The following is a 23,947-nucleotide window of genomic DNA, read 5'->3' as shown; positions in this document are numbered from 1 at the left end:
TTCGAGGACTTAAAGAAAGGCAGGTAGTGCACCTTGGGAACTGCAGGTAGTGGTGTTTTGGGGTCAGATGTGAAAGGAAGAGTGCCTCTCTCAGGCAAGTGGGAAGGTAACCAGTGGCACTTGCTTCTGCTGCGTCCCTCCAGAGCCTGTGCTTTCGCATCCGGAAGATGATGGAAGTCTATAAGCCAGACTGGTGTGAGTTGCGGGAAGACTGGTCCATATATCTCTTCTCTCCACAAAACAGGTTTGTGCAGTTTTTGCCATGAGAGGGTTGAGAAGATGGGGCGGATTCCATTGCCGTGCTGGCAACACACCCTGAGCTGCATGTTAGGTCGCAACTTTAAACTTATCAGCTGGGAATGTGTTTTGTCTCCTCCATCTCCCCTTCTACAGCCAGACAACACCTCTCTTGCTTGATTCTGGAGATGAAAGGAAGGATGAGAATCCTAAATAGCTATTGTGATTTTCCCTCCCTCTGGAGCATCTCATTTTTCTTTTGTGTGATCATAAATATTTATAGCAAAGTAAGGCAGGGAATACTGACATTAACCCAAAAAGGAGAAGGAATGTATTATTAACAACTCCATAATACTGATATTTCCTCCCCTGGTACCAGAACAGTCTCTCCATTTCATTTTCAGTCCCAGTACCAACTTATCAACAGTCATACCACACCTTTTAGGGCAAAGTTAGAATTCTGCTTGCCTTAAAAAAAAGAAATCTGGGATAAATACTTCCTGCTAAAGGGATCTCCCCACCAGGACAAAATGCACATGTACCTCAGCCAACAGTATTCTCACTCATGTGCATCACTCCTTGAAAAGAAAGTGGTTTCATTACAGGTCACGAGGGAGAGCTCTTTGCTCTGTGTGACACCTATGCTAATGGGCACAGTGTCTTTCAGAGCAGATATGGAAGTGTGATCCCCATGACAGACAACCTCCCTGCCTCTCCTCAGCTTTCAGTGTGTGGCCTCTTTGCCCTGGGGTGGCACAAAGTGTGAGTTTGGGAAGAAAACTGAAACTCAGCGTCTTCTCCACAGGGCAAGAGAGGAGCACAGAGCCATACTGGTTAGAAAACCACTCTGGCACGGGGGCAGTGGATCAGAATCACAGAATCAACCAGGTTGGAAGAGACCTCAGGGATCATCGAGTCCAACCTTTGACCTAACACCACCATGTCAACTAGACCATGGCACTAAGTGCCACATCTAGTCTTTTCTTAAACACCTCCAGGAATGGTGACTCCACCACCTCCCTGGGTAGCCCATTCCAATGTCTAATGACCCTTTCTGTGAAGAAATTTTTCCTAATGTCTAACCTGAACCTCCCCTGGCGCAGCTTGAGGCTATGCCCCCTAGTCCTGTTGCTAGTTGCCTGGGAGAAGAGGCCAACCCCCACCTCACTACAACCTCCTTTCAGGTAGTTGTAGAGAGCAAAAAGGTCTCCCCTCAGCCTCCTCTTCTCCAGGCTAAACAATCCCAGTTCCCCCAGCTGCTCCTCGTAGGTCAGACCCTCCAGACCCTTCACCAGCTTTGTTGCCCTCCTCTGGACTCACTCCAGCACCTCAATGTCTTTCTTAAAGTGAGGGGGCCCAGAACTGGACACAGTATTCAACGTGCGGCCTCACCAGTGCCGAGTACGGGGGACAATTACTTCCCTAGTCCTGCTGGCCACACTGTTCCTGATACAAGCCAGGATGCTGTTGGCCTTCTTGGCCACCTGGGCACACTGCTGGCTCATGTTCAGCTGGCTGTCCACCAATACCCTCAGGTCCTTTTCCACCAGGCTGCTTTCCAACCACTCTTCCCCAAGTCTGTAGCGCTGTATGGGGTTGTTGTGGCCAAAGTGCAGGAACCGTCACTTGGCCTTGTTGAACTTCATGCCATTGGTCTCAGCCCATCTATCTAACCCGTCCAGATCCCTCTGCAGAGCCTTCCTACCCTCAGGCAGATCAATACTCTCACCCAACTTAGTGTCATCCACGAATTTACTGAGGGTCCACTCGATACCCTCATCCAGATCATCAGTAAAGATATTAAACAGGACTGGGCCCAGTACTGAGCCCTGGGGGACACCACTAGTGACTGGACGCCAACTGGATGCAGTACTGTTCACCACCACTCTTGGGCCCGGCCCTCCAGCCAGTCCTTAACTGAAGGTTCTGCTCCTTGCTCTGCCCTTGCTCTGGTCCAGGCTCCCGTGTGACTGTGGGCCATGCTGGGATATTGCCATGGCAAGGGACATCAGTATCAGTGACAGGAAAGCTGCTATGTCAGAGCTCAGTTTTGGCCAGACCTCTCAATATTCTGTCCTCATAGCTCCTAACCTTGCTCTGCCCAAGGCACAGGTGCCTACTGGAACTCTTTTGCAGGTTTCGCCTCCTCTGCCAAACCATCATTGCTCACAAGCTCTTCGACTATGTTGTCCTGGCCTTCATTTTCCTGAACTGCATCACCATTGCCCTGGAGAGACCGCAGATTGAACACAGAAGCACGGTGAGCACCATTTCCTCCCGCCTGCTCTTTAGCACAACCTTTGACAGAGGTTCATAAGTGTTCCTGGCACTGGTATGACCTCTGGAAGAACTTCAGCATTAAACACCAGCTCCCACTCATCTATTCAAATGCCCAAGTATTAGTAATTCACATAGCATGTGCTTCCCCTGCCAGGTCTTGTAATGGGGCTACACACTTTATAGCACAGTAATCCTAGTTCCCTCCCTCTTGGAGAGTAAGAGAGTCCCCCAGGCACCTGCAGTTAAGAGACGATTGGCAAAAAGGACAGGGACTTGGAACTAAAAGATAGAAGTAACTTCCATTCTGTAGGAATGGCATGTCATCATTGATGTATACTGCTTTTGAGCTATCTTGGAGATGGCTCAAGCTGGCAAGTGAAGTGGCTTTTTCTGCATGTCTGCCTTAGCTGACCCCCAGACTCTAGTGCTCTTACACACAATCCAGTGGTTGGTGCTCAGCAGCCCTTCGGGAAGGAGTCCCAGGTCAGCGCAGCAGGTCAGGACTGAGCAGCACTGGCAGAAAAGGGCAAAGAGTGCCTTGAAACCAGATTTGCAGGATACATTGCAAATCCCAACCACTGTGCTCTTGCAGAGTTGCGTAGGATCCTGTCCCAGCTGTGTCACAGTTGAGCCAAGGTCTGTGAGCTAAAAGCTGCCCAGCACTGACCTTTGCCAAAGGCACCTCTCTTTATTTCCCCAACTTTCAGATCAAGAATAATTCAAGATACATTTAAGGCTTTTTTCTGTTTTGTTGTTTTTTTTTTCTTTAGGAGAGAATCTTTCTCACTGTGTCCAACTACATTTTCACAGCAATTTTTGTAGCTGAGATGACGCTGAAGGTAAGTTATTGTGGAGATGAACAGCTCAGAGCCTTTTCCCAGTGTCAGGAACAACGTTCATGTTTGCTCAGCACCCTTCTAAAGTCTCTCCATCTTTTTAGTGTGCCAATCCTTCCGCCTATGTTGGTAAAGGCAGATACTGCCTGGGGTTGAGTTCCCTCTTGTCGGGCACGGAGGGGATGTTCATCCTAGGCTTTAAATTCAAAGGGATCTTAGTATCTGGGAGGAATAGCTGGCCTCCAGGCATGGATTTTGTAATAATGTCAAATATCTGTTCCCCTCCTCCTGGAGCAAGAATGGGGGAAATAACAACAATATGAATAACATGCTCTTAGTTGAGATAATTATTTAATAGGTGTCCAAGTACTTTAAGACAATACGGAAATCTTGTTATTCCCCTCTTGTGACTGGGAAAGAGTCCCAAAACTGGGTAAAGACAGGCTCAAAACTGGATGCCTGAACTTAAACCCCCTAAAATTCATACCTAAATTATGGCCATGATTTGCAAGGTGTTCAGCTCTCCCCAAGGCCAGTGATGTCTGTAGCACCTGCTGGTGTTGAGAACTGCTGAGAATAGAACCACCCCCTTAGGAGCCAAAGTATGGGTTTTGGTGCCCAATTTTACCTCCCAGATGATCTCTGGACTGGGAGACTTGCCCCACGTCTGTGGTATGGCAGGGAAAGGTTTCCTGTGTGTTCCATACAGCGTCCTGTTGCTCAGGGAGGTAAAGGAAAGGTGAGAAGACACCATGGCCCTGTTATTTCTGGAGTTATGTGCCACCACTTTTCCCAAAGACATTTTCCTTCATAGCCTTCCAGGTGAAATGAAAAGATGACATGCCAGTTTCACATGGAGTTTATAACTGCTCCTCATCCTCCTTCTCTCTCCACAGCTGCCCTCTACGAGACAATATGGAGAGGAGCCCTTTAACCCTTCCTCCTCTCCCCTCTCTTGCAGGTGGTCTCTCTAGGCCTGTATTTTGGGGATCAGGCTTATCTCCGCAGCAGCTGGAACATCTTGGATGGCTTCTTGGTCTTTGTGTCACTCATTGACATCGTGGTCTCGGTGGCCTCTGCTGGCGGCGCCAAAATCCTGGGGGTGCTGCGGGTCCTCCGGCTGCTGCGCACCTTACGTCCCCTCCGGTCAGAACCCCACTGAGCCCTGCTTGGCCCCCTCTTCCCACTGGCCCCGCCCCAGGAAGGGTCCCAGAGTCAGATCCTGCTGTGCCAGGTGAAGTGTGGTCTTTGACAAGCCACAAGCCGCAGGGAGGTTCCCATTAGCCATATGGCTCTGGCCCTGGACATACCTCATCAGACAAAAAACCCATGGGATAGAAGAGGCTTTTTGGTTGCAGGAAGGTGCTCCCCACTGATGGGTCACTGCACAGGGAGAGAAGGGGTCTGTTGCTGCTGAAAATGCTTAGCTTAGGCCAAACATCCCTGCCCTGTCCGTCTGTCACCCCTCCCCTTCCTTCCCTTCCAGAGTCATCAGCCGAGCCCCTGGCCTGAAGCTGGTAGTGGAGACACTCATTTCTTCCCTCAAGCCCATAGGAAACATCGTCCTCATCTGCTGTGCTTTCTTCATCATCTTTGGCATCCTGGGTGTGCAGGTAGGGTTGTTACTGCCCATCAAACAGCCCCTGTGCCCCCACCCCTACCATGGGCACCTGTACCCCCAAGTACAGGCACAGGAAACCAAGCAGAGCAGGAGGGACAGGCAAGCGAGGAAACTTTCTGCAGCTGTCCTCTTCCACGAGCTGTCTCCCACCATAATGTCCCTGCAGCCTTTGGCAAAGACAGTCAGGTGCTCAGCGAGTGCAGGCATTCCTGAATGCGCAAGAGAAGAGTTCCCACTCACGCCTGGCAGGGGTTGGATCAGGGTTTGGGTCAGTGTTACAGGGAGAGCCCAGGGCTGACATAGCACAGGGCTCGCTGTGCGTGTCCATGCCACATCACAAGAGCAAGCAGCTCACCACCTGCTTGCATGAACCCTGTCTCCAGTCAGCACTCTTTCTCCCCCTCGCTCTGAGCCTTAAATCCACCCACAACCCTCTTATTTTTTTTTTTTTAATCCTCTTTATTTTTGGCTGTTGCATTGCAGAGGAGCACGGGTGTGAGTGTTACTTCCATCGCAGGGAATGTGCTATACTTAGTCTGTTCTGATGCATCTGTACAAATGCACAATCCAGTACCTTCCATATGGAAAAGGAGCCCTGGGCAGAAGAGCCACAGCAGTGCAGTGCAGCTTCACGAAAAAAAGCATCTGAGAAGCAGGGGATGTTTTTTCTGGTTCTTTACCCTCAGAAGAGATCTTCTGTTCCCACCAGCTCTCTCAGTAACTGCAAAGCAAGCAGGGGAGATTACTCTTGGGGACCGACTAGAAGGTTTTTTTCCTTTTAGTCTAGTGGCTCTAATGATGCCCAGAAAGGCTGCCCTAATGGCTGTCAGATGGTGAGGGCTTATGGTCACCGCTGGCCTGGGGTAATGGAGGAGGCTGAAAAGCCAGGTGTAGGTTTATCAGGGTGGTCCTGGCTCCTTAGCAATGTGTGAGCCTATGCCATACAATAGTTCTCCCTTTCTGTCCTACTCCACCTGGCTTGCAGCCCTGCAGCCCACTCACCGTCTCAGGACCTTCTGCAGACCCCAGGGAGTATGGGGGACCCTGGGGGTAAGAGGGCTGATGGGGTCACTCCCTTCCTGCAGCTCTTCAAGGGCAAGTTCTACCATTGCCTGGGAGTTGACATCAGGAACATCACCAACCGGTCAGATTGCGTGGCTGCCAACTACAAGTGGGTGCACCACAAGTATAACTTCGACAACCTGGGACAGGTGAGTGTGCCCACATCCTTTGTAACCCAGCTCAGGGCTTGTCTCCCCCTGTAACTACCCCTCCCCAGGGCACAGATGCAATGCCTGGAAAACCTGATCCCTAGGCCAGGAGGGGCAGTTATTTGGCATGGTTATCCATGCAGAAGCTGTGTCACTAGTGGGTTGGTATCAGGATGATGCTTGCAGGTTGTGAGGGAAAGAAAAGCAGTGGCGGCAGAGAGCTTGATTTTCTTTTTCCTCCGGCCGCAAAGCAGATGTTCTTCATGACCTCTCTCTTCTGGTGGGTCTGGCTGCATATGGCTTCCTGTCCCACCTCCTTCTCCTCTACGGGGGAAGGAGCAGGTTTTGATGTGTGCAGAGACACAGGCAGGAAGAGTATTTCAATGTTGTGTGTGTTAGAGCGTAAACCCATGATTTTTTCCCAGCCTGTCAGATGCACGTGCTCTACATCTGCTTTGCTTTGTATGTTGCAGGCTCTGATGTCCCTCTTTGTTCTGGCTTCCAAGGATGGCTGGGTCAATATTATGTATAATGGACTAGATGCTGTGGCTGTTGATCAGCAGGTATGAAGACTTCTTTTTGAAAGGAACTTTTGGAGTTTCCTTGGGCTCGTAAGGTGGAAGCGCGCTGTAACATCCTGCTTCAGACACCTCCCTCAAACCCGGAGTCCCTTTCAGGACCCTTGTGAATCCTTTGCTCACCTAGCCGCAAGGAGCCAGGGTCATGCCTCATCCACACAGGGAGGTGGAGCAGTGGCCGTGCAGTGGGTGTGTGTAGTAATGCTGACCCTCTACTCAGTCTGGATCACACAGCAGGTCTTTATCTATTTCTAATGATGGAGCAACACCACCACGCACCTTTCTGGGCAGGCTGGCTTCCTCCTGGCCCACAGATCGTTATTTTAATACTCTGTAAATCAGGGATTGTTGGGCTGCTGCCCACTGCATCCCTGTTCCTCCACTGCTAAGGCAATGACCTTAAGAGTGTCCCAGTGTAGGCACCTGCCATGGGCTGCAGTACCACAGGCCTGAACCTTAGGGATGATGCTCCATTTACCTGTAAACCTCTGTGCAAGGTGCACCCCTGTTGGCATTGCAGGCTCCTTGTCAGGAGATCCAGTCAATGTCAGGGCCTCCTTTCTCTCCAAGCCTGAATAACATTTCTATTCCGGTCTCATTGCCATTTTGGTGGCATGTGGATGTGGTCTTTACTTGCCCTTAAGCCAAAGGTGTTCCTGGTGCCTGGACCACCCATTTTACCACATACTGGTGTTGTACCTGACCTGTGGCTGGGGTTGTGCCTGAATTGTGGGTTACTTGGTGCAGGTGGACCCTGGTCCTTGACACCCACCCACTCCATCAATCGCCAGCTGATGCTGAGATCCAGTCAGCCAATCACAAACTGCCTTGCCTGTAACCCCATCTCTTCCCAACCCACTCCTCCAACTTCCATAGCCCCTCCCCACCTCCTCAGCAGCCAATCACCATGGCAGGTCCCACCACCATTGTTTCCATACCACCACCCATCCAAACAATTGACCACCACTGTTCTCCCTCCTCCTCCAGCCAGTGACCAACAACAACCCCTGGATGCTCCTCTACTTCATCTCCTTCCTCCTCATTGTCAGCTTCTTTGTGCTTAACATGTTCGTGGGGGTGGTTGTGGAGAACTTCCACAAGTGCCGGCAGCACCAGGAGGCCGAGGAGGCGCGCCGGCGGGAGGAGAAGCGCCTGCGCCGCCTGGAGAAGAAGCGAAGGAGTAAGGCACAGCCTAAGTGTTTGGTCGGTTCGTAGGCCAAGGTTTTCTGAGAAAAACCTTCTCCTCTTCTTTTTCTTTCCCGATGGACCAACCTCCAAAATGCATTGCTTGTGGCTGCGCTCTCAGCCTTCCTCCCCAAGCCACTGCCTTGTTGCTACACACCTCACCAGGGCGGTCTGGGGAAGAGGGGTGGCTGACAAGGCCTGCTGGGACTCTGGGGAAGCTACTGGGGTTTTAGCACCCTGCCCCTCTGGAGACAACACGTACAAAAAATACCTCTATGCACCTGCTGGTGTGCACGGATTGGTACATCTCCTGGGCTTGGGATAGTCCCACCTGGGCTTCCTGCAACCCAGCTGGAGTTTGGGGGAAGACCTGGACAGATCATCCTTTGTGTTTAAACCCAAATTTAAAGAAGAAGGAGGGGAAAAAAAAGAGGCAGCCCCTGTGTTTTGTTCCTGGCTCTTTCCATCAATGTTGCAGTCTCACTCCTTGGGGTCCCAGATCCTCTGGGGTGAAACAAGCCCTTTTCCTGGTGTTTCTGTCGTCTTCTGTATTACTTTTAGAAAAAAATTGCAAAAGCATACTTGCCCCTGGAAATCATCCCTACTACCCCAGACTGATGGTTTTCTTCCATTCACAGCCTGTGGGAATGCTTTCCCTTCCTCTGCTCCAGTTTTTCCCTCTCTCCTGTGACACCCCGGGGCCTCTCCTGGAACCATCTGCTCCCTTTTATCATTTGTGATCTTAATTTGTTGAGGCATGAAATGCTGATTAGTCTATGTTTGGTGCTATCATTTCCACAAACATAGACTAACAGATTTTCTTTCTAGCGTTCCTTTCCTTGTCTTTTTTTCTATTTGTTTTTTTCCCCACTTCTACTTTCCTCTTTTTTGCATTTTTTTCCCTCCTGATATGTCCCCTGTCTTCTACCTGTCTTTTTCTATTCTTTCTTTCTCCTGCCATCATTCCCTTTTCTTTCAACAGCTGTCACCACTTTTACGCCTGCTCCCTCCTCAGTGTTTCTTACCTACTTCTCACTTTCTTCCAATTTCTTCCTAACTCTGCCCATCTCCCTCTTTCCACTGAAGAGGCGCAGCGTTTGCCGTACTATGCTACCTACTGCCCCATACGCCTCCTTATTCATTCGGTCTGCACCAGCCACTATCTGGACCTCTTCATCACTTTCATCATCTGCCTCAATGTGGTCACTATGTCCTTGGAGCACTACAACCAACCTGTGGTGAGTGAGATCATGGAGATAAGCCCTGCCTCTAGTCATTATGTTATTTTACTACAGCTTTCTGATGACCACTGCCCACCAGAATAGGTAGGACACTTGAATGTCTCTCAAAAATACTGTTAAAGTGTTGCAAGAGTTACTGTAGTAGGCAGAGTTACGTGAAGAGTTTCATATATACCCAGAAAGGTAGCCCCTACTCAGACACTTGTTACCCATTAAAATCAATAGAGATAAGGTATCTAAGCAAGAGTTGAGCTCCTAGAAAGCACGGTGCAATTAATTCTCTGTGCTTTATATTATTAAGTGGGTATGTAGGTCACCCAAATTTAGCTGCCTGGTCTGCTTTGTATGTTCTCCTGGATCCTAACAGGAGGAGCAGTGGAAACAATTGTGTCCTGGGAGCTTCAGGCTTTGCATCAGATTTCTACATGTCAGTCCAATGCTCCTGCGTATGGCCTGAGCTGAGATGACTAGAGTGGCTAGTTGTGTGTCATGGGATGGGATGTCTTTACCAAGCCACTTTTTTTGCATGAGAGAAGCTGCAGTGGCAAAGTGCTGAGCAGAGCCTCTCTGAGCTGCAGAGGCTGATTCCCAGCAAAGGGCCTTGAAGGCCGAGTAAGTTTTATACTTTGTTTGGGCAACACCAGATACCTCTCAGAGTTCCTGGCACAGCTCTAGATGCCTCTGGTGGAAAAAACGTGTGCTGCACATACCAAAGGAGCTTTCTGCCTCCATATGTAGACAAAGCATTCATGGTGATTGGTGGCATTTAAGAATGTGGTTTAGTGGTAGATGTGGTTAGTGTTAGGTTAACGGTTGGACTCGATGATCTTAAGGGTCATCCAACATAAATGATTCATGATGCTATGACATCTTCCTGGTGGCATTTCAGTTTTCTCTTCAGGAGGCCCTTGGTTGGGGTGAAAGCTCTGGTGCCTGAGCAGATGCTGTCCAGGGTAGCTCAGGCTTTGATCAGGAACTGAATCTGTCTGTCCTTATTCAAATCCACTGCCAGTCTCCTCTGTTTCTTGCCCAGCTGCCCACCTTTTATCTTGCCCTTGATGGTGCCCAGTTTTACTCTGCAGGAACTCTTAACCTTTGTCTGTTGTCATCCTCATGTCAGGCCTTTGTTCCTAAGTAAGTCACTCCTCTTTACTCCTCAGCTCCTTCCCCTGGAATCAGGTCCAGCCATGCCAGCCTGCTGTCAGGCTCTGCTAAAGTATCTTGCCAAGGCACTTCAAACCCTTCCAGTAGTGCCACCAAATGGTGGCATGACATATGCCTGCCCCAGACCAAGGCACAGAGGGGTTTCTTCTTATCAGAGATGACATGTATCCACAACTGGAGTAACCTTCATGCCTCACTCCTGGTCAATAGCTATGCCAGTGCCATTAACATGGTGGCATTCAGGTGGCATGAGCTACTGGCAGAAGAGGAGGCTGATGGTACTTGGTGGATTCTCCTCACAACAGCCGCCTTTTCCCCGTTATGCTGAGCAGTACAGGAGAAAGGTGCGATAACTGATCCTGAGAACAACATGGGGCAGAGGGGCCAGATTATGGTTGCCCTTAGTAGGTAGCCTCTGCATTCAAGTAAGTAGGAGGCATGGAGCAGCTTGCCCACCTCCAAATGAATTCCTGGCACTCAGAAGAGTTCCCCCACAGGTTATGTGCTTGATGTTGCTTTCACCTTAATTCTTTACCCTCTCTTTCCGCTGGCAGTCCCTGGAGACCGCCCTCAAGTACTGCAACTACCTGTTCACCACTGTCTTTGTGCTGGAGGCAGTCCTCAAGCTGGTGGCATTCGGTCTGCGGCGATTCTTCAAAGACAGGTGAGCAGAGGGTTATGTCAACCATTGCTGGGGGACAAATGGGTTTGGGGTGGAGGTTTTGAGTATGGATCCCTGTCTGGAGCGTGAGGTGGTAGCAAAGTGCCCTGATTGCCTCCCAGTTCTGCACAGCATGGACCTAGCCTCAGCCTACATGAACTGCAATGCCTAGGCAAAGTAAGAGTTGTCCAAAAACTGCCTCTTGGTTGGCATCTGCTGGTTAGGCTAGAAAGCAAAGGAGATAGGGTTAGAGACAGCTGTTTTTTTTGCTGCCCTTGAGGCAAACTGGGAGCATGCTGAAGCAGAATGTATATAATGAAGCTGATTCAAGGTAGTAAGGCCATAAAAAGCTGAGCCCATTAGTCAAAGCATAGCACCATAGTAACACAGCTCCATGCTTTCAGATCAGTCTGGCTTGCCTCTGGCTGCTCAGGGTGTGTGTAAAGTGAATCTCTGTTTGTCTGCAAAAGCTCATATAGGCTGACTCAAAGTGGGGCCTTGAACTCATACATAAAGAAATATTTAAGTTCAAGTGGAGACAATTCACTTTCTTTTTCAGGGAAATGGAAAAACTTCATCTTCCTTTATTGTCTTTAATTTTTCTTCTTAAGGTGGAACCAGCTAGATCTGGCCATTGTGCTGCTGTCTGTCATGGGCATCACGTTGGAAGAGATTGAAATCAATGCTGCTCTCCCAATTAACCCCACTATCATCCGGATCATGAGGGTGCTGCGCATTGCCCGGGGTGAGAGAGACACTGGCCAGAGGCAGGAGTGTAGGTGGCCATGGAGTGGGACTTGGTGCCATGACTCATTGAGCAGTGGCTATAGAGTCATGGGCTCCCCTTGTCCCTAGACCTGGGAAGAAGGCAGGTTATGTGATGAAGGACAGCCAAGAAGCTAAGGCTTTCTGGCTTCCTTAAGCCAGGCATTTATATGCAGTGTTTTTAGCAGGAGGTGAAAGGACTAGGAGGGTGAACAGATCATACAAGAGCTGAATTTTCTCTGTTATTCTTTTATGAGGCAAGTATTGCAGTGATGTTTGGAGAAGGGGCCACCAAACAGGTTGAATTTTGCACAGGGAGAGGACTGAATCTTCCTGAGGGTAGCCAAGATGTGCTAAGCTGCCTTAACAGAGTAAGGCTGGAGGAAGAGAAAGTGATGGAAAACATGACAAATTGAAGCAGAGGGAGAATTGTCATACACATCAGTGGAAGAAAGAGGGCTCTTGGCCAGACTGTCTAGGTGAAGCAGAAGAAGCCAATAGGCATGGGTGACAGAAACAGAGTATTTAGTAAAAAGGAAACGGACTGGAGGAGAAGGAACCGCTCGGGTTGTACAGTCAAAAGAAATGGGCAAAGGGAGAAGAGGGCTGAGGGGGACAACCTAGTTTTTCTAGGGCAAGGTGAGACAGGGTATCTGTCTTGTGTTACTGCCATGAGTAAGTCATACAAAGGATGGACCTCCTGAGCTCACTGTGAGTGACACTTCTCTTGTGCTTGTTTTGGCAGTCCTGAAGTTACTGAAGATGGCAACAGGAATGCGAGCACTGCTGGATACCGTTGTTCAAGCCCTGCCACAGGTAAAACAGACCAGCTACCCCAAAGACTCCTTTTCTGCACCCTTTTTCCAAAGGGTTGATTGAGGTCGTGTCTACTGTGTTGTGCAGGCAACTGCCTGAAGGTGATGTCCAAGTTTTCCAGTTGGTCATGGGGGTACAGCTCTCCTCAGACGGGTGTTGTCCAGGTTATCATGTCAATCATGGGGGTACAGCTGACCTCATGTCTCTCTTCTCCAGTGGGTGAATGAAATAAGGCTTGATTCCTGGATAAGGGCAGATTTCTTCCCATCATGTCTAGCTAGTGTCTACCACTTGAGGCTAGTCCCCAGCTCCTCTCTCCATAAGAAGGGGAGAGTGACTGGCAGCCATTTCAGGAGGAAGAGGTCTTTGCATCTCTGCCCCCTCACCCTTCCCCACATGCACCCCCTTTCCCCCCTCTCTTTCATTCACACTCCTGTCACTTCGTTTCTTAGCCAGTGACTCCCCATTCCTACTTTCTTTTCTTCTTTTCTTCTCCTGAATCCCTTTATGTTTCCGAGTCTCTCATGTATGAGAAGCAGTGACGCGCTCTGTTGTGGCTCACGCAGCCGGCAGTTAAGTGTCTACTGCAAGATAGCTAGACAGAAAGATTTCATGAGCTGTGAGTGGCAGCTGTTCCCGAATAAGATGCTGACACGGTGCTTTACACAGGCATCAAGCTCACTGTGAGGATCCTCCGTGATGGATGAGCAGCCAGGGAGAGTGGTCCCCTTCCCTTTGGATCCTCTAGAGACAATTGTTAAGCAAGGAGTAATGGCACCGAGTGGCTCTACTGATCATACATCAGACCATTCCCTTGGCAGGCCCTGAGCAGGCAGCTATCTTGCATGATATCAAAATGCATGGGCATTTGTCAGTTGATTTATGAGCTAATGTGCCAGTCTCAGTGAGTGATGCAGAGCTGAGAATCAATCTGAAAACAGCGTGAGTAGTTACCGAAAGAGTTTACTTCTGATGTTGGCAACAATAAATGTCAATCTGAATTAGAAGAATCTCGTGGCACAAAAGCGAGGGGAAAATACTGTGATCTTTCCTGGATCCTGTGCTCTGTCTGATCTCCTATGCTTTTCATTATACAATAATAATTTGTATTTTTGTCTAATAACAATAATATAATTCATATATAGGATGTAAAATAATATTGTCATCCAGGATAGTTGGGGGCTGAGATACAAAGGAAAGAACAGGAGATTAAGGGTGTTCTTACAGCAGGCAGCTTTCGGCTAGTAACATTTTATTAGTTCTAGCTCTGCTGCCCCAGGCTGGCTCAGTGCAGCTTCTTTGCACCTTGCTCTTTTCCATTCCAGGAGCCACAACAGCTGATTTGCTCAGGCAAGGATCTGGAATGGAGCAGGTCTCCAGATCCAGCATCTACATATCTGTGGCATGTTTGTTCTGCAACCTAGATAAATGCAACACCCGATATTAACAGCTGGCTGAAGTAGTATCCAGAAGCCCTCAGTAAGAGGACTCTGCAGTATATTTGCGCTTAAATGGTGAGACTCAACTTCTACCCCCAAAATATAAAGAATAAATAGGAGAGGAGGAAATGTTCTTATCTCTGTCATGTAGATGGAGAAACTGAGTCATCAAGCAGTGTTTTGTTCAGGATAGCAAAAGGCACAGCTGGGACCTCAGTTCAAGCCTCTGAGCCCTGCTGTCTGGTCTTGGCCACAAACCACAAGTATATTCTTCCATACTTTATAAATTCTGGCTTTTTTCTCTCACATTCGCCTACAGCTCCTTTGCTAACCAAGATGATAGGTCGGATCTTTAGGAGGTCATTAATATCTGCCACAAAATCCTCACAAGCAGATGTCTAAAGGTCTGGTCTCCAGGTATTCCCTGGAAGGTAATACTAAGTAGTGCTTAATCCTTGCAGCATTAAAGCCTATGATCAATCCAGTTCCTATTGATTGGCTTTTGCTTCCTTCTATAACAGGTTGGTTTCATTTAATAAAGTTGTATAACAGGGGGATCAAAAATCACTCCATAGTTAAAGTTGTGTAAAAATCTGCACTTAAAGCAGGGCTAAAATCCCCCAGCTCCACTGTTAAAAGATTGAATTTAGGCTCCATATTTTATACACTGAGTCTTCAGGGGACAATTGAATTATCTGTAACATTATTCTCCAAGATTTATTGGCTTTGCCAAAAGAAGCGGTTTAAAATAAGCTGTCCTTTCCCTTGTGCTTTTTCCTCCTCTCGACCTTTCTCTTTATGTTCCTAGAGCACAGACTCACTTCAGGGATTTTGGCTTGCTAATGGGATAGAAGGCATCTCCAGTTGTCCTGTTTCAATTCCCTTTCTGTCTTTGTTATACTGCAACAGTTCTTAATATTGAATAGAGCTTTAATTTTAAAGAGCCCTTTGGAAATTTAGCCCTTAGCTAAGTTTTATTAACTTCTTTTTCTTAATGCTCTGTAGACACAGACCCAGAGGTGTGTGTTCAGAGCATTTACTATGGTGTCCAATGTAGTCATCAGAAATAATTCCTTCCACTGAATATGTAGGGAGCCAGGATCTGGCAGCCCAGGGGAATGGGTAGGCTGAATCATTCATTTCTCTCCTGAATTTGGATGGCACAGCAGTTGCAATGACTAAATTAGACTCCTGAAGTGAATGATCCTAACAAAGGCCCAGTGACCACGTGCATTCAGACCAGACACTGTTCAGTTTTTCAAAAATGCCCATATACTGGTTAAGCCCTTAATTTTTCCCTGCCTTCTCTTGCTCCACCAATAGTGTGCTAACCATTACTGTCATTTTTTGTTACTGTTCAGCCTACCTCTTCCAAAACCCGCTCCTGCTCCTCACATATAACCTGGCTGCCCCACATGCTGGGAGGCAGGAGATTCAGAGGCAAGCAGTGATTTGGGAGAGTGAGGACTTGGGGGCAGTGCCCGTGTCGCTGGTGGCACTGCTGCCTTTGTGCACCATGAAGCAGCAATCCTTGCATTGGGGGGTTTCCAAACAGCAGCTGCTGGAGGCCCAGAAATCAGGCTTTGACCTATTATCCACAAGATGCAAAGGAAGCTCTGCTTCCCCTCTTGGCTTCTTCATAGTCTCCTCTTCTCTCTTCTCCTCCTCCTCTCCACACATTTCAAGAAGGCCTCTTTACCCTTCTTCATTCCCACCTGTCTACTCCCTCCACAAGTCCTTCTGTAACCTCCACATGTGGCTGGTGCTTTGCCCCACCATGCTCTGCCTGGTTGATGGCAGGAGCTGGTGTACCTGTGTCCCTGTCTTTTTGAAGCACTGGTATTGCGCTCTTCACATGAGCATAGCTTCAAGGGACTTGGGCAGTTTGGTGGGACATGTAGCACTGCAGGACATGTCTTTATGCTGTAATCCATAGCTTGTCCTTCACCCAGCCAAGCTGGCTTCAACTTCTGTGCCCCTGCTCCCATGTGCTTGTCTTCACCTGGCACAGAAACTGCACACTTCAGTCAACCCTGGCCAGAGCTTGTGCTGGAGTGGAGGCAACTGGGAAAAGAGCATCCTTCAAGTCCAGTTGCAACTGGTGCCATCACTGGTGATTTCCCAAGTGTTGGGTAATTGTTTGGTTGCATTTATACACTGACAATTTGCTGCTGTTCTCTTCAGGCTTTGAAAGTCAGAAACACTTGCCTGTACTGATGAAAAAGGCTTTGGGGTAGGCTGACCATGCCATTTGCTTTCAGGTGGGAAACCTTGGACTGCTTTTCATGCTCCTCTTTTTCATCTACGCTGCTCTAGGAGTGGAGCTCTTTGGAAAACTGGGTAAGTGTCAAGCAGACCATCCTCCAGTGTGAGCTACAGACCTGCTGGGAAGCTGAGGTTTCATAAAATCAGTACTCATTCAATAAAGGGACTGAATTACTTGTTGGCCTTTATTCTCCCTTACGCATAATTGATATAAGGAATTTCCCTCTAAATTGTTATTCTCCTAACAGCCTAACAAAATAAAAGCAGTGTCTGGTTTCTCTTTCATTCTTAAACTTTCACTTTTTCTGCACTGCCTACCTTGATATTGCCTTCAAGAATACAGGAAAAACTCAGGGAAGGCTTATTTATGTCTCTTGCCCTGGAATATTGATCAAGAAGAAAGGCAGCACAACAACACATTGGGAGGATCCCCCTGAGCAACTGAGTTACATCGCCTGATATCCCACGGCTGGGCCATCAGGGATTTTTCTGTATCGCTGGGCAACAGCCAACTGTTGGGCAGGTTGCTGAGGCCATTACCTGAGGTCTCCAGGCTGTGAGAAGCCTGAAGTCCCCTTCCCCAGTTCCTGCTGTTGATCTCAGGGCCAGCAATGTGTCCTCCGCTGATAACTATGATACCTTTCCTTTCAGTATGCAATGATGAGAACCCCTGTGAGGGCATGAGCCGCCATGCCACCTTTGAGAACTTCGGGATGGCCTTCCTCACGCTCTTCCAGGTGTCCACAGGTGACAACTGGAATGGGATCATGAAGGTAACTGGGCCTCAGCGGCATGGATGTCCTTATTGTGGGGAAGGAGAAATTGTGATGTGTGCTCTATTCAGCAGTGCTTGGGCTAGAAAAGGGAAGGAGTCCAGGAGCAGAGTTGTTAGATGAGGTCCCTGCTTGGGCCAGAATCTCCCTCGCCACCACAGTAACTTAGACCTTGGGCTCATCTAGTCCTACAGACATCTGGCTAAGAAAAGTGCAAATTGTCCTTTAGAGGAACAAGACGACTGCCCAGGCTGAGAGGGAATATCCACCGTCATAAGGCCTGTTACCAAACCTGAATGTAGGTGCATTGCACATGGCACCTACCTGCAGAGCTACCAGGGCAATCAAAAATAAATACTTCCTTCCTTCAAAGGACAGGGAGAGAGGAAAGTTCTTTGAACATATATGGTGCTTTTGATTCTGGATGAGAGAAGGCAGTACCAGACCACTCAGTTTTTCTTGCTCACATGTGTGCGGCTACAGTGGCAGCAACATGTGATGGTCTACAGGGAAGTAGTTTGCTCTGTACACCTTCGGACATATTTGCTCTGAAGCAGAGAGCACATGATAAGATAGTGTCCTTGATTCTTCAAGGACCTCATGATCCCAGAGGGTGTGGGGTGATAGAAGTGTTTGCCCTGTTCTTTCCACTGGCATCAGTGTTTTTTGACAGAAAGAGCAGCCAAGCTTGTATTCTTACTTTAGTCCTTCCTTCCTTCCATCATTCCCTCTCAAACCTAACTTCCCCTCAAGGATACCTTGCGTGACTGCAGCCACGATGACCGGAGCTGTCTCAGCAACCTGCAGTTCATCTCCCCACTGTACTTTGTCAGCTTTGTGCTCACAGCCCAGTTTGTCCTCATCAATGTGGTGGTAGCTGTGCTCATGAAACATCTTGATGACAGCAACAAGGAGGCCCAGGAGGATGCAGAGATGGATGCGGAGATTGAGCTGGAAATTGCACATGGGCTGTGCTCCCGCAAGTCAGGCTCCCCGAATTCAGGACAGGGAAAAGGAACAGGAACAGGAGGAGGTGGTGGGAGAACAGATCCTGAAGGACGTCTGTGCATGAGATGTTACTCTCCAGCACAGGTGAGTACACCTTTGAACTTACCAACCAGACTGCAGCAAGTAGCTGTGGGGAGAAGCTGGGCAGCCTAGATGGCAGAGGGCTTAGCTGTAGCAGATAGACTCTTCCACCTCAGGGTGAGAGGTTTGCTTTCAGTGGTGGACTTTTGAGCTAGTAGCATCGTGTGGGGACAAGGCTGTGACAGCAGTGCGTCCTGTTCATTGTCATGGTGTAGGAACCTGAGGGTTCCCTGAGGAACCTGAGAGTGGATCCCTGAGGGCCAGCAGAGGAGGGATGGAGCAGATCAGCTAAAGGTATGTTAGGAGCAAATTTGAGAGGGGAGCTCAGGAGAACAGAGCAGGGGAAATGGCAGATCAAGAGTGAGACACTCCAGCAGAGCTGGAAGGGAGGCGTGAGCAGTGCCCTGGTGCGCTGACAGTGAGTGAAGACTCCTTTTTCCTCCTCCTTTTTCTTTCTGCATTGAACTCCGGCACTTTACACACCCTAAGGAGCAAATGCTCCCCCAGTGACCCTGTGCAGATACCTGCAGAGCAAGGTGCTGCTGCAGATGAGTCAGGGTGGAGAACCCAGCCCCAAATTCACATGAAACTTTGAAGCAAAAAACTCAGCGTTCCTCAAATGATTTCTTCCATCCTCCCCCCTTTCTTGTCCCCTAGGAGAACTTATGGCTGGACAGTGTCTCTTTAATTATTAAGGACTCCTTCGACGGGGAGTTAATGATCATCGATAACCTATCGGGCTCCGTCTTCCATCATTACTCCTCGCCGGACATGTGCGAGAAGTGTAACCATGACAAGCAAGAGGTAACCTGCGTACGAGGATGCGTGAGGGGACTCTTCCCCCAAGACCTGCACACCCACATGCCCGGAGGTTGTCTGACGTGTGCTCCTGGCTGTAGATTGTGTAGACAGAGAGCTTGTTGACCTGTGTTTGTCATCTGTCATGAATTGCTGATACTGCCTCTAGTACAGGCCTGCCCTCCTTAGCCACGAGGGGATGTTTGAGGTGATGGTGATGTGCCAGGATACAGGTCAAGAGGGACTGAATGAGCTGTAGAGAAATTACTATGAAGGCATCCTGGAAGCTTTTGTTGTGTTCAATTCTGCAAGAAAAGCAGAGGTTCAAGCTCATGTTGTATGGAGGACTCAAAGGATCTCACCCCAATGACAGCACTCAGGGGCAATTCAGTGGGAGATTTAAGCATGTGTTTTGTCTTCGTTTTAAGCATGTGCTTGTTTATTCCCTGTTGAGGTCGATGAATTAAGCACATGCTTAAACGTCTTGTTGAAGAGAGTCACCGACTGTGAGCAAGGATTGGTTTGTGGTGAAAACCAGTTAATTGTTTGAGCAAAAACTAAATAAAAATGGGCCCACTGAGAAAGTTTGAGAATCTTTTCTGATGTAGAACCTGTTAGCTGACAAATGGGTTGTTGCTGAGAGCAGGGCACCAAATGGTTCAGACTTGTACTTCTAAAGTTAGTAGATGCTTTGGATTAGTCTTTTCATGTTGCGAAACTTCAGGAGCAAATTAGTCTGGGAGAAGTTAGGTGAGTAGCAGAATTAATTTTGTTTCTGAAATAGTTGTGTTGTATTTAAGTGCTATGATCATGGTCAGACTTGTAACAGTAGTGAGGCTTATCTGTCAGTACATCGGGGCAATCTTCACCATCTCCTTCCCCATAACTAACTTGATATGTTGCCATTGCTTATAAAGAAACCAGGAAACTTGGGAAGGCAGCTGCCATTGGCAGATTCCTCTATCCATGTTTGAAGAAAACAATATTTTGTTTGGCTTTAGATGCCTAGTTCTGATGCTCTAATTTTTTTTCAACCTTTCAGCTATCTGCTTGTCCCCATGTATCAAAATGCAAACATTGCTGTAGTTTATCAGTATTGCAACACTTCACAAATGGATGCTGCATTAATGCAGCCAAATAACTAGTTTTCAATTAACTGTGATTTCCATTGCCTTACATAAGTCCTTATATTCAGCAGTTGGTGCTCAGCCTTCTCAGAAAATCAGGTCTTCTAAGGCATTCCAGAATTATTACCCTGAAATTAAGTCAAGCTAGTTTGCTGCATTTGAAAACCTTCCAGATAGTCTTCAGTATCCTGCTAGGAACGAAGACAACAGATTTTCTTACCTTCCCAGCAAGGAAAGTAGACAGCAAAATCTTCAAGTGCAACCCACAGCCGCAGCAATGAGTTTAATAGAATAATCATAATCAAAGAATTATTCTTAGATCCTATTTCCTAATGGCTGTTATAGAGCCATAAATTATTTCTCAGAATTGATATTTCAATATATCTAAAATGTGGAATTGAAAAGAAATTATCTATATCTGCAGGAATAACTTTTGTAGTAAAATGTAGATATTTTATTTCTGATCATATGAATCAAAACTACAGCTCAGGATTTTAAGTCACAGTTGGTCATGACCTTCTCTTCATAGTTCATAATATAAAAAACATTGAGGAAATTCCAACAGGAAACCACTACATGGAGTCACAGCTAGGCTTGTTCCAGCACTAACACCAGCAATGCGCATAGTCATTAGAGTGTACTCTGGTACGTTAACATATCCGAATGTGTACTGTATACACAGACGGAATAGTACTATCTCAGAAGCAATCAACAGCAAGTTACATAGGCAAAACCAGTTTTCTCTAGTCCTATTCAACACATGTGTGTTTGAACAAAATAGTATGCTTGCTGCCTGCCAAATCACCCTTAACTCTGCCCTTGTGACAAAAGTCACATATTAGCCAAAAATGTTCACTGCCATTTCAGTTGTAGTTTAATCTGTCAAGATGCTGAGCACTGTGGATGGACACAACACTTAAACATACGCTCAAAGTTATTAATATGTGCTAAGATTTTTGTTGCATTGAGTAGAAGTGCTCAGCATCTTTCCCAGTTAAGCTGCTGGCATCTTATTTTCAAACCAGTTATTTGTACAGTTAAGGGGTTTTTTTTATCATGGCTCTATTTTCAAAGGTATGTTATATCTTCAACTAGTTACATTCTAAGGGATATGTGTGCATGGTTCAGTGTCTCAGGTTGATGTCCCTGGCAGTTTTCATGGATTGTGCTCCTAGTGAACAGCCCCTTCTTCCCCCACTGCAATTTCTAAAATTTTTTTGTTCTTCATCTTTAGTCAGAAGATTTTTAAATATTCTGCAGTAATGGAAGCTATAAGAACAAAACATCTTTTTGGTTTTTTTTTTCGTACCGCTAACCTCTTCTCTTGTCAACTCTATCCTTTCACTCTTGGGCTGGTTGACAGTTAGACATCTGTGTATTGGTGGCTGATAGAGTGTTTAGCCAGTGAGCAGCAGTGAACTGTGTTTCCACACATGCAGTTTATTCATGACTTTGTTGATTATGTTTTTTGCGTAGATCCCAGGGTGGCCAGAATTTGTGAGCAAGCGGTTCAGTGAAGAACAGACTATTCTGGCTTTTGTTGAAACCCTTTTTTATGGATGGAAAAGGTAGTTGCAGATGTTATCGCATTTCACGCTCGTGTTTCTACAAGCGCAGCTGGGAGGCTGTTCTGGTGTAACAAGCACTTAGGCGAGTAATGGATGAGTACACACATTAAGTGGGACTGAATTAAGACTGTGTTTCTTTACACAGATAGTTTCTGGCTGGTGGCTGTGTAGCGTGATTGACATAACTTCATTGTAGGTTCTCCGGTGCATCCATGCTCTGAGAAACAGTTGTTGGTTTTGGGCTCTCTTCATGGTTGAATCGCACTATGTTCCTGTGTCAGAATAATATCCCAAATAAGGATGTCATTTGTGCTCTTTGTTTAAATCCAGCTCTGGTTTTCTATCCTGTTTATTCAAAGTGCATTATCCCTTGGATGGAGACCTCTTCCAGTCTCTGGCATTGGCACAAGCCACTAAACTCCCAGCTCGAAGGAGTCATCTCTCCAAATATTCCACCTGGTCTTATAGCACAAAAGCTGTACCCACCTCTTGCAAACACAAACACAGGGGAGTACAAGATAAATGGCCAGGAAGCAAGCTGTCCTGACTGAGACAACCCAGAATATAACTCTCAAGATTCAGGTGCTGGTGGTGGGAACTGGTGGGACTCTAGAGAACAGTGATGGAAAGCCAAGCACAGGAAGGACAGAGCAGCTGCTTAGGCTACTAGAAAAAAAGAAGATGCTTCTCAGGCGTTGTAGGAAAGAGATGTCAGGCAGAGGGGAATTGAAAGCTTGGAGGAAAGAGGATGGGAGAGGGGCACATATGATATGAAACAGGCCAAAAGATGAAGCAAGGTCAGGCATGGGACTGGAGCAGAGCTGAGGCTCAAGGATGAGAAAGATGCAGTAGTCAGACTTGGTTTGAGAAAGCAAGAGAGCACAAGTATGGGTAGGTGGGAGGGGTGAGTTTAGGGATGGAGAGCAGGATGGGAGATAGTGTTAGCTGAGGTCTTGGGTAGATTAGAGGTGAGGGGAGAGGGAAGACACAAGAAGCTGAAGGGAAACAGGGTTTCAGTGACGAAGGTAAGAGAAAATGAAAAGCATGATGCTGGCATGGACTGCAAGAGGCATGACTATCCCTGGAATGAAAGCACCTTCATGTTTAAGCAGGGCTGTCTGTGGTACCTCCAGAGAGACGGGTCCACCCCTCATCCCTTAGCAGAGCAGACTGCCTTGGCACCAGCCTGAGGGAGCCCTCTGCTCACCTGGCTTTACTTGCAGGGCCTTATGCCAGCCATATCGCTGGGACAGATTCAGGACTTCTTCCTCCTATTCTGGCACTAGAGGAGCATGGACTGGCAGTGGGCTGCTTGCAGATTCGTATGTTCAACCTCCGTTAAAAAGTGGATTCTTCTGCCCAGCCTAGGTCTGGGTTAGGCAGTACCTGATGTATCCAAGGGATTTAACCTAAAATTGATCTCGGGTCTACAGGCTCTCACTTTCCGCTATAAACAGTGTGGCTGCTTGAAAGGTGGGCACCAGGCATGACCCGTAACAGCTCCTTTCCCTTCCTGCAGGTCCAGCTGGCCGAAATGGAAGGATTATCCCTCAACTCAGACAAGTCCTCTTCCATCCTTCTAGGAGATGAGTCAGACAATCGCAGCATTTCTCAGCTGAGTCCTAAGGAGATTGAGGTTAGCGCCAGGTGGTCATGGGCATGTTGCACCATGCACTGTATTTCTGTCCCTGCTCCTTTGAAGTGCTCTGTATTCATCTATGTGTCTGTGCTGAGGAATATAAATTCTGGTCACTTTTCAAGAGCTTCTCCATAGAGACTTATCTTGGAGAAGGATTTGAGGAGAAAAAAAGAGATGTATGTTTTTGTAAGTTTTCTTCACTACTGTCAGTAACTTCCTCTGAATGAGCCTAAATTTAGGGGATTTGGGTTGGAAACCTGAGCATCTTTTAGCTAGCTTGAAGGTATCTTCAGAATCAGCCCTTCTTGAGGCTTTGAAAAGTCTTCTCTGTCATCTGCCATTAAATTTCACAAGGCTTTTTCCTCACTTATTTTTTCCAGCAGGATGGCCAGGGCAGCCCTGACTCCAATGGGGTAGGAGATCTGGAGGAATGCCTGCTCCCAATATCCAGTGCAGATGGCTCTACAGACCCAGACAGTTACCTGTGTGAAATGGAGAAAACTCCTTTCAACTCAGTCCAGTCTTGGCTAAAGCATGAAAGTGCCAAAGGTGAGCATGGGTCTCATCATTCTCCAAGGCTGCTGAAAGCGTGCGTTGGTTCAGCTCATCTGCCTTTCTCCTGCCTCCTCACTGCCAGGAATGGAGTTAATCTGA

At 47.6% G+C, this 23,947-nt stretch overlaps 1 protein-coding gene across 1 annotated transcript in view; it reads left to right on the top strand.

Moving 5' to 3' along the window:
- The window catches only part of CACNA1I (calcium voltage-gated channel subunit alpha1 I), a 165,731-nt gene that overhangs the window by 138,311 nt on the left and 3,473 nt on the right, over window positions 1–23,947 (top strand). The window contains exons 17-34 of the mRNA XM_068402512.1: window positions 144–244; window positions 2,374–2,497; window positions 3,288–3,356; window positions 4,315–4,499; window positions 4,840–4,966; window positions 6,060–6,185; window positions 6,659–6,748; window positions 7,751–7,943; window positions 9,035–9,186; window positions 10,908–11,017; window positions 11,626–11,759; window positions 12,525–12,595; window positions 16,296–16,374; window positions 16,951–17,072; window positions 17,826–18,164; window positions 18,819–18,965; window positions 23,174–23,290; window positions 23,674–23,842. Coding sequence (XP_068258613.1) covers window positions 144–244; window positions 2,374–2,497; window positions 3,288–3,356; window positions 4,315–4,499; window positions 4,840–4,966; window positions 6,060–6,185; window positions 6,659–6,748; window positions 7,751–7,943; window positions 9,035–9,186; window positions 10,908–11,017; window positions 11,626–11,759; window positions 12,525–12,595; window positions 16,296–16,374; window positions 16,951–17,072; window positions 17,826–18,164; window positions 18,819–18,965; window positions 23,174–23,290; window positions 23,674–23,842 — 2,455 coding nt within the window. The remainder of the gene's footprint in view (window positions 1–143; window positions 245–2,373; window positions 2,498–3,287; window positions 3,357–4,314; window positions 4,500–4,839; window positions 4,967–6,059; window positions 6,186–6,658; window positions 6,749–7,750; window positions 7,944–9,034; window positions 9,187–10,907; window positions 11,018–11,625; window positions 11,760–12,524; window positions 12,596–16,295; window positions 16,375–16,950; window positions 17,073–17,825; window positions 18,165–18,818; window positions 18,966–23,173; window positions 23,291–23,673; window positions 23,843–23,947) is intronic.

Source organism: Nyctibius grandis, chromosome 5 (assembly GCF_013368605.1).
Source record: "Nyctibius grandis isolate bNycGra1 chromosome 5, bNycGra1.pri, whole genome shotgun sequence".
NCBI lineage: Eukaryota > Metazoa > Chordata > Aves > Nyctibiiformes > Nyctibiidae > Nyctibius > Nyctibius grandis.
The sequence above is the reverse complement of the archived record's forward strand: the minus strand, read 5'-3'. Positions and strand labels throughout refer to the sequence as shown.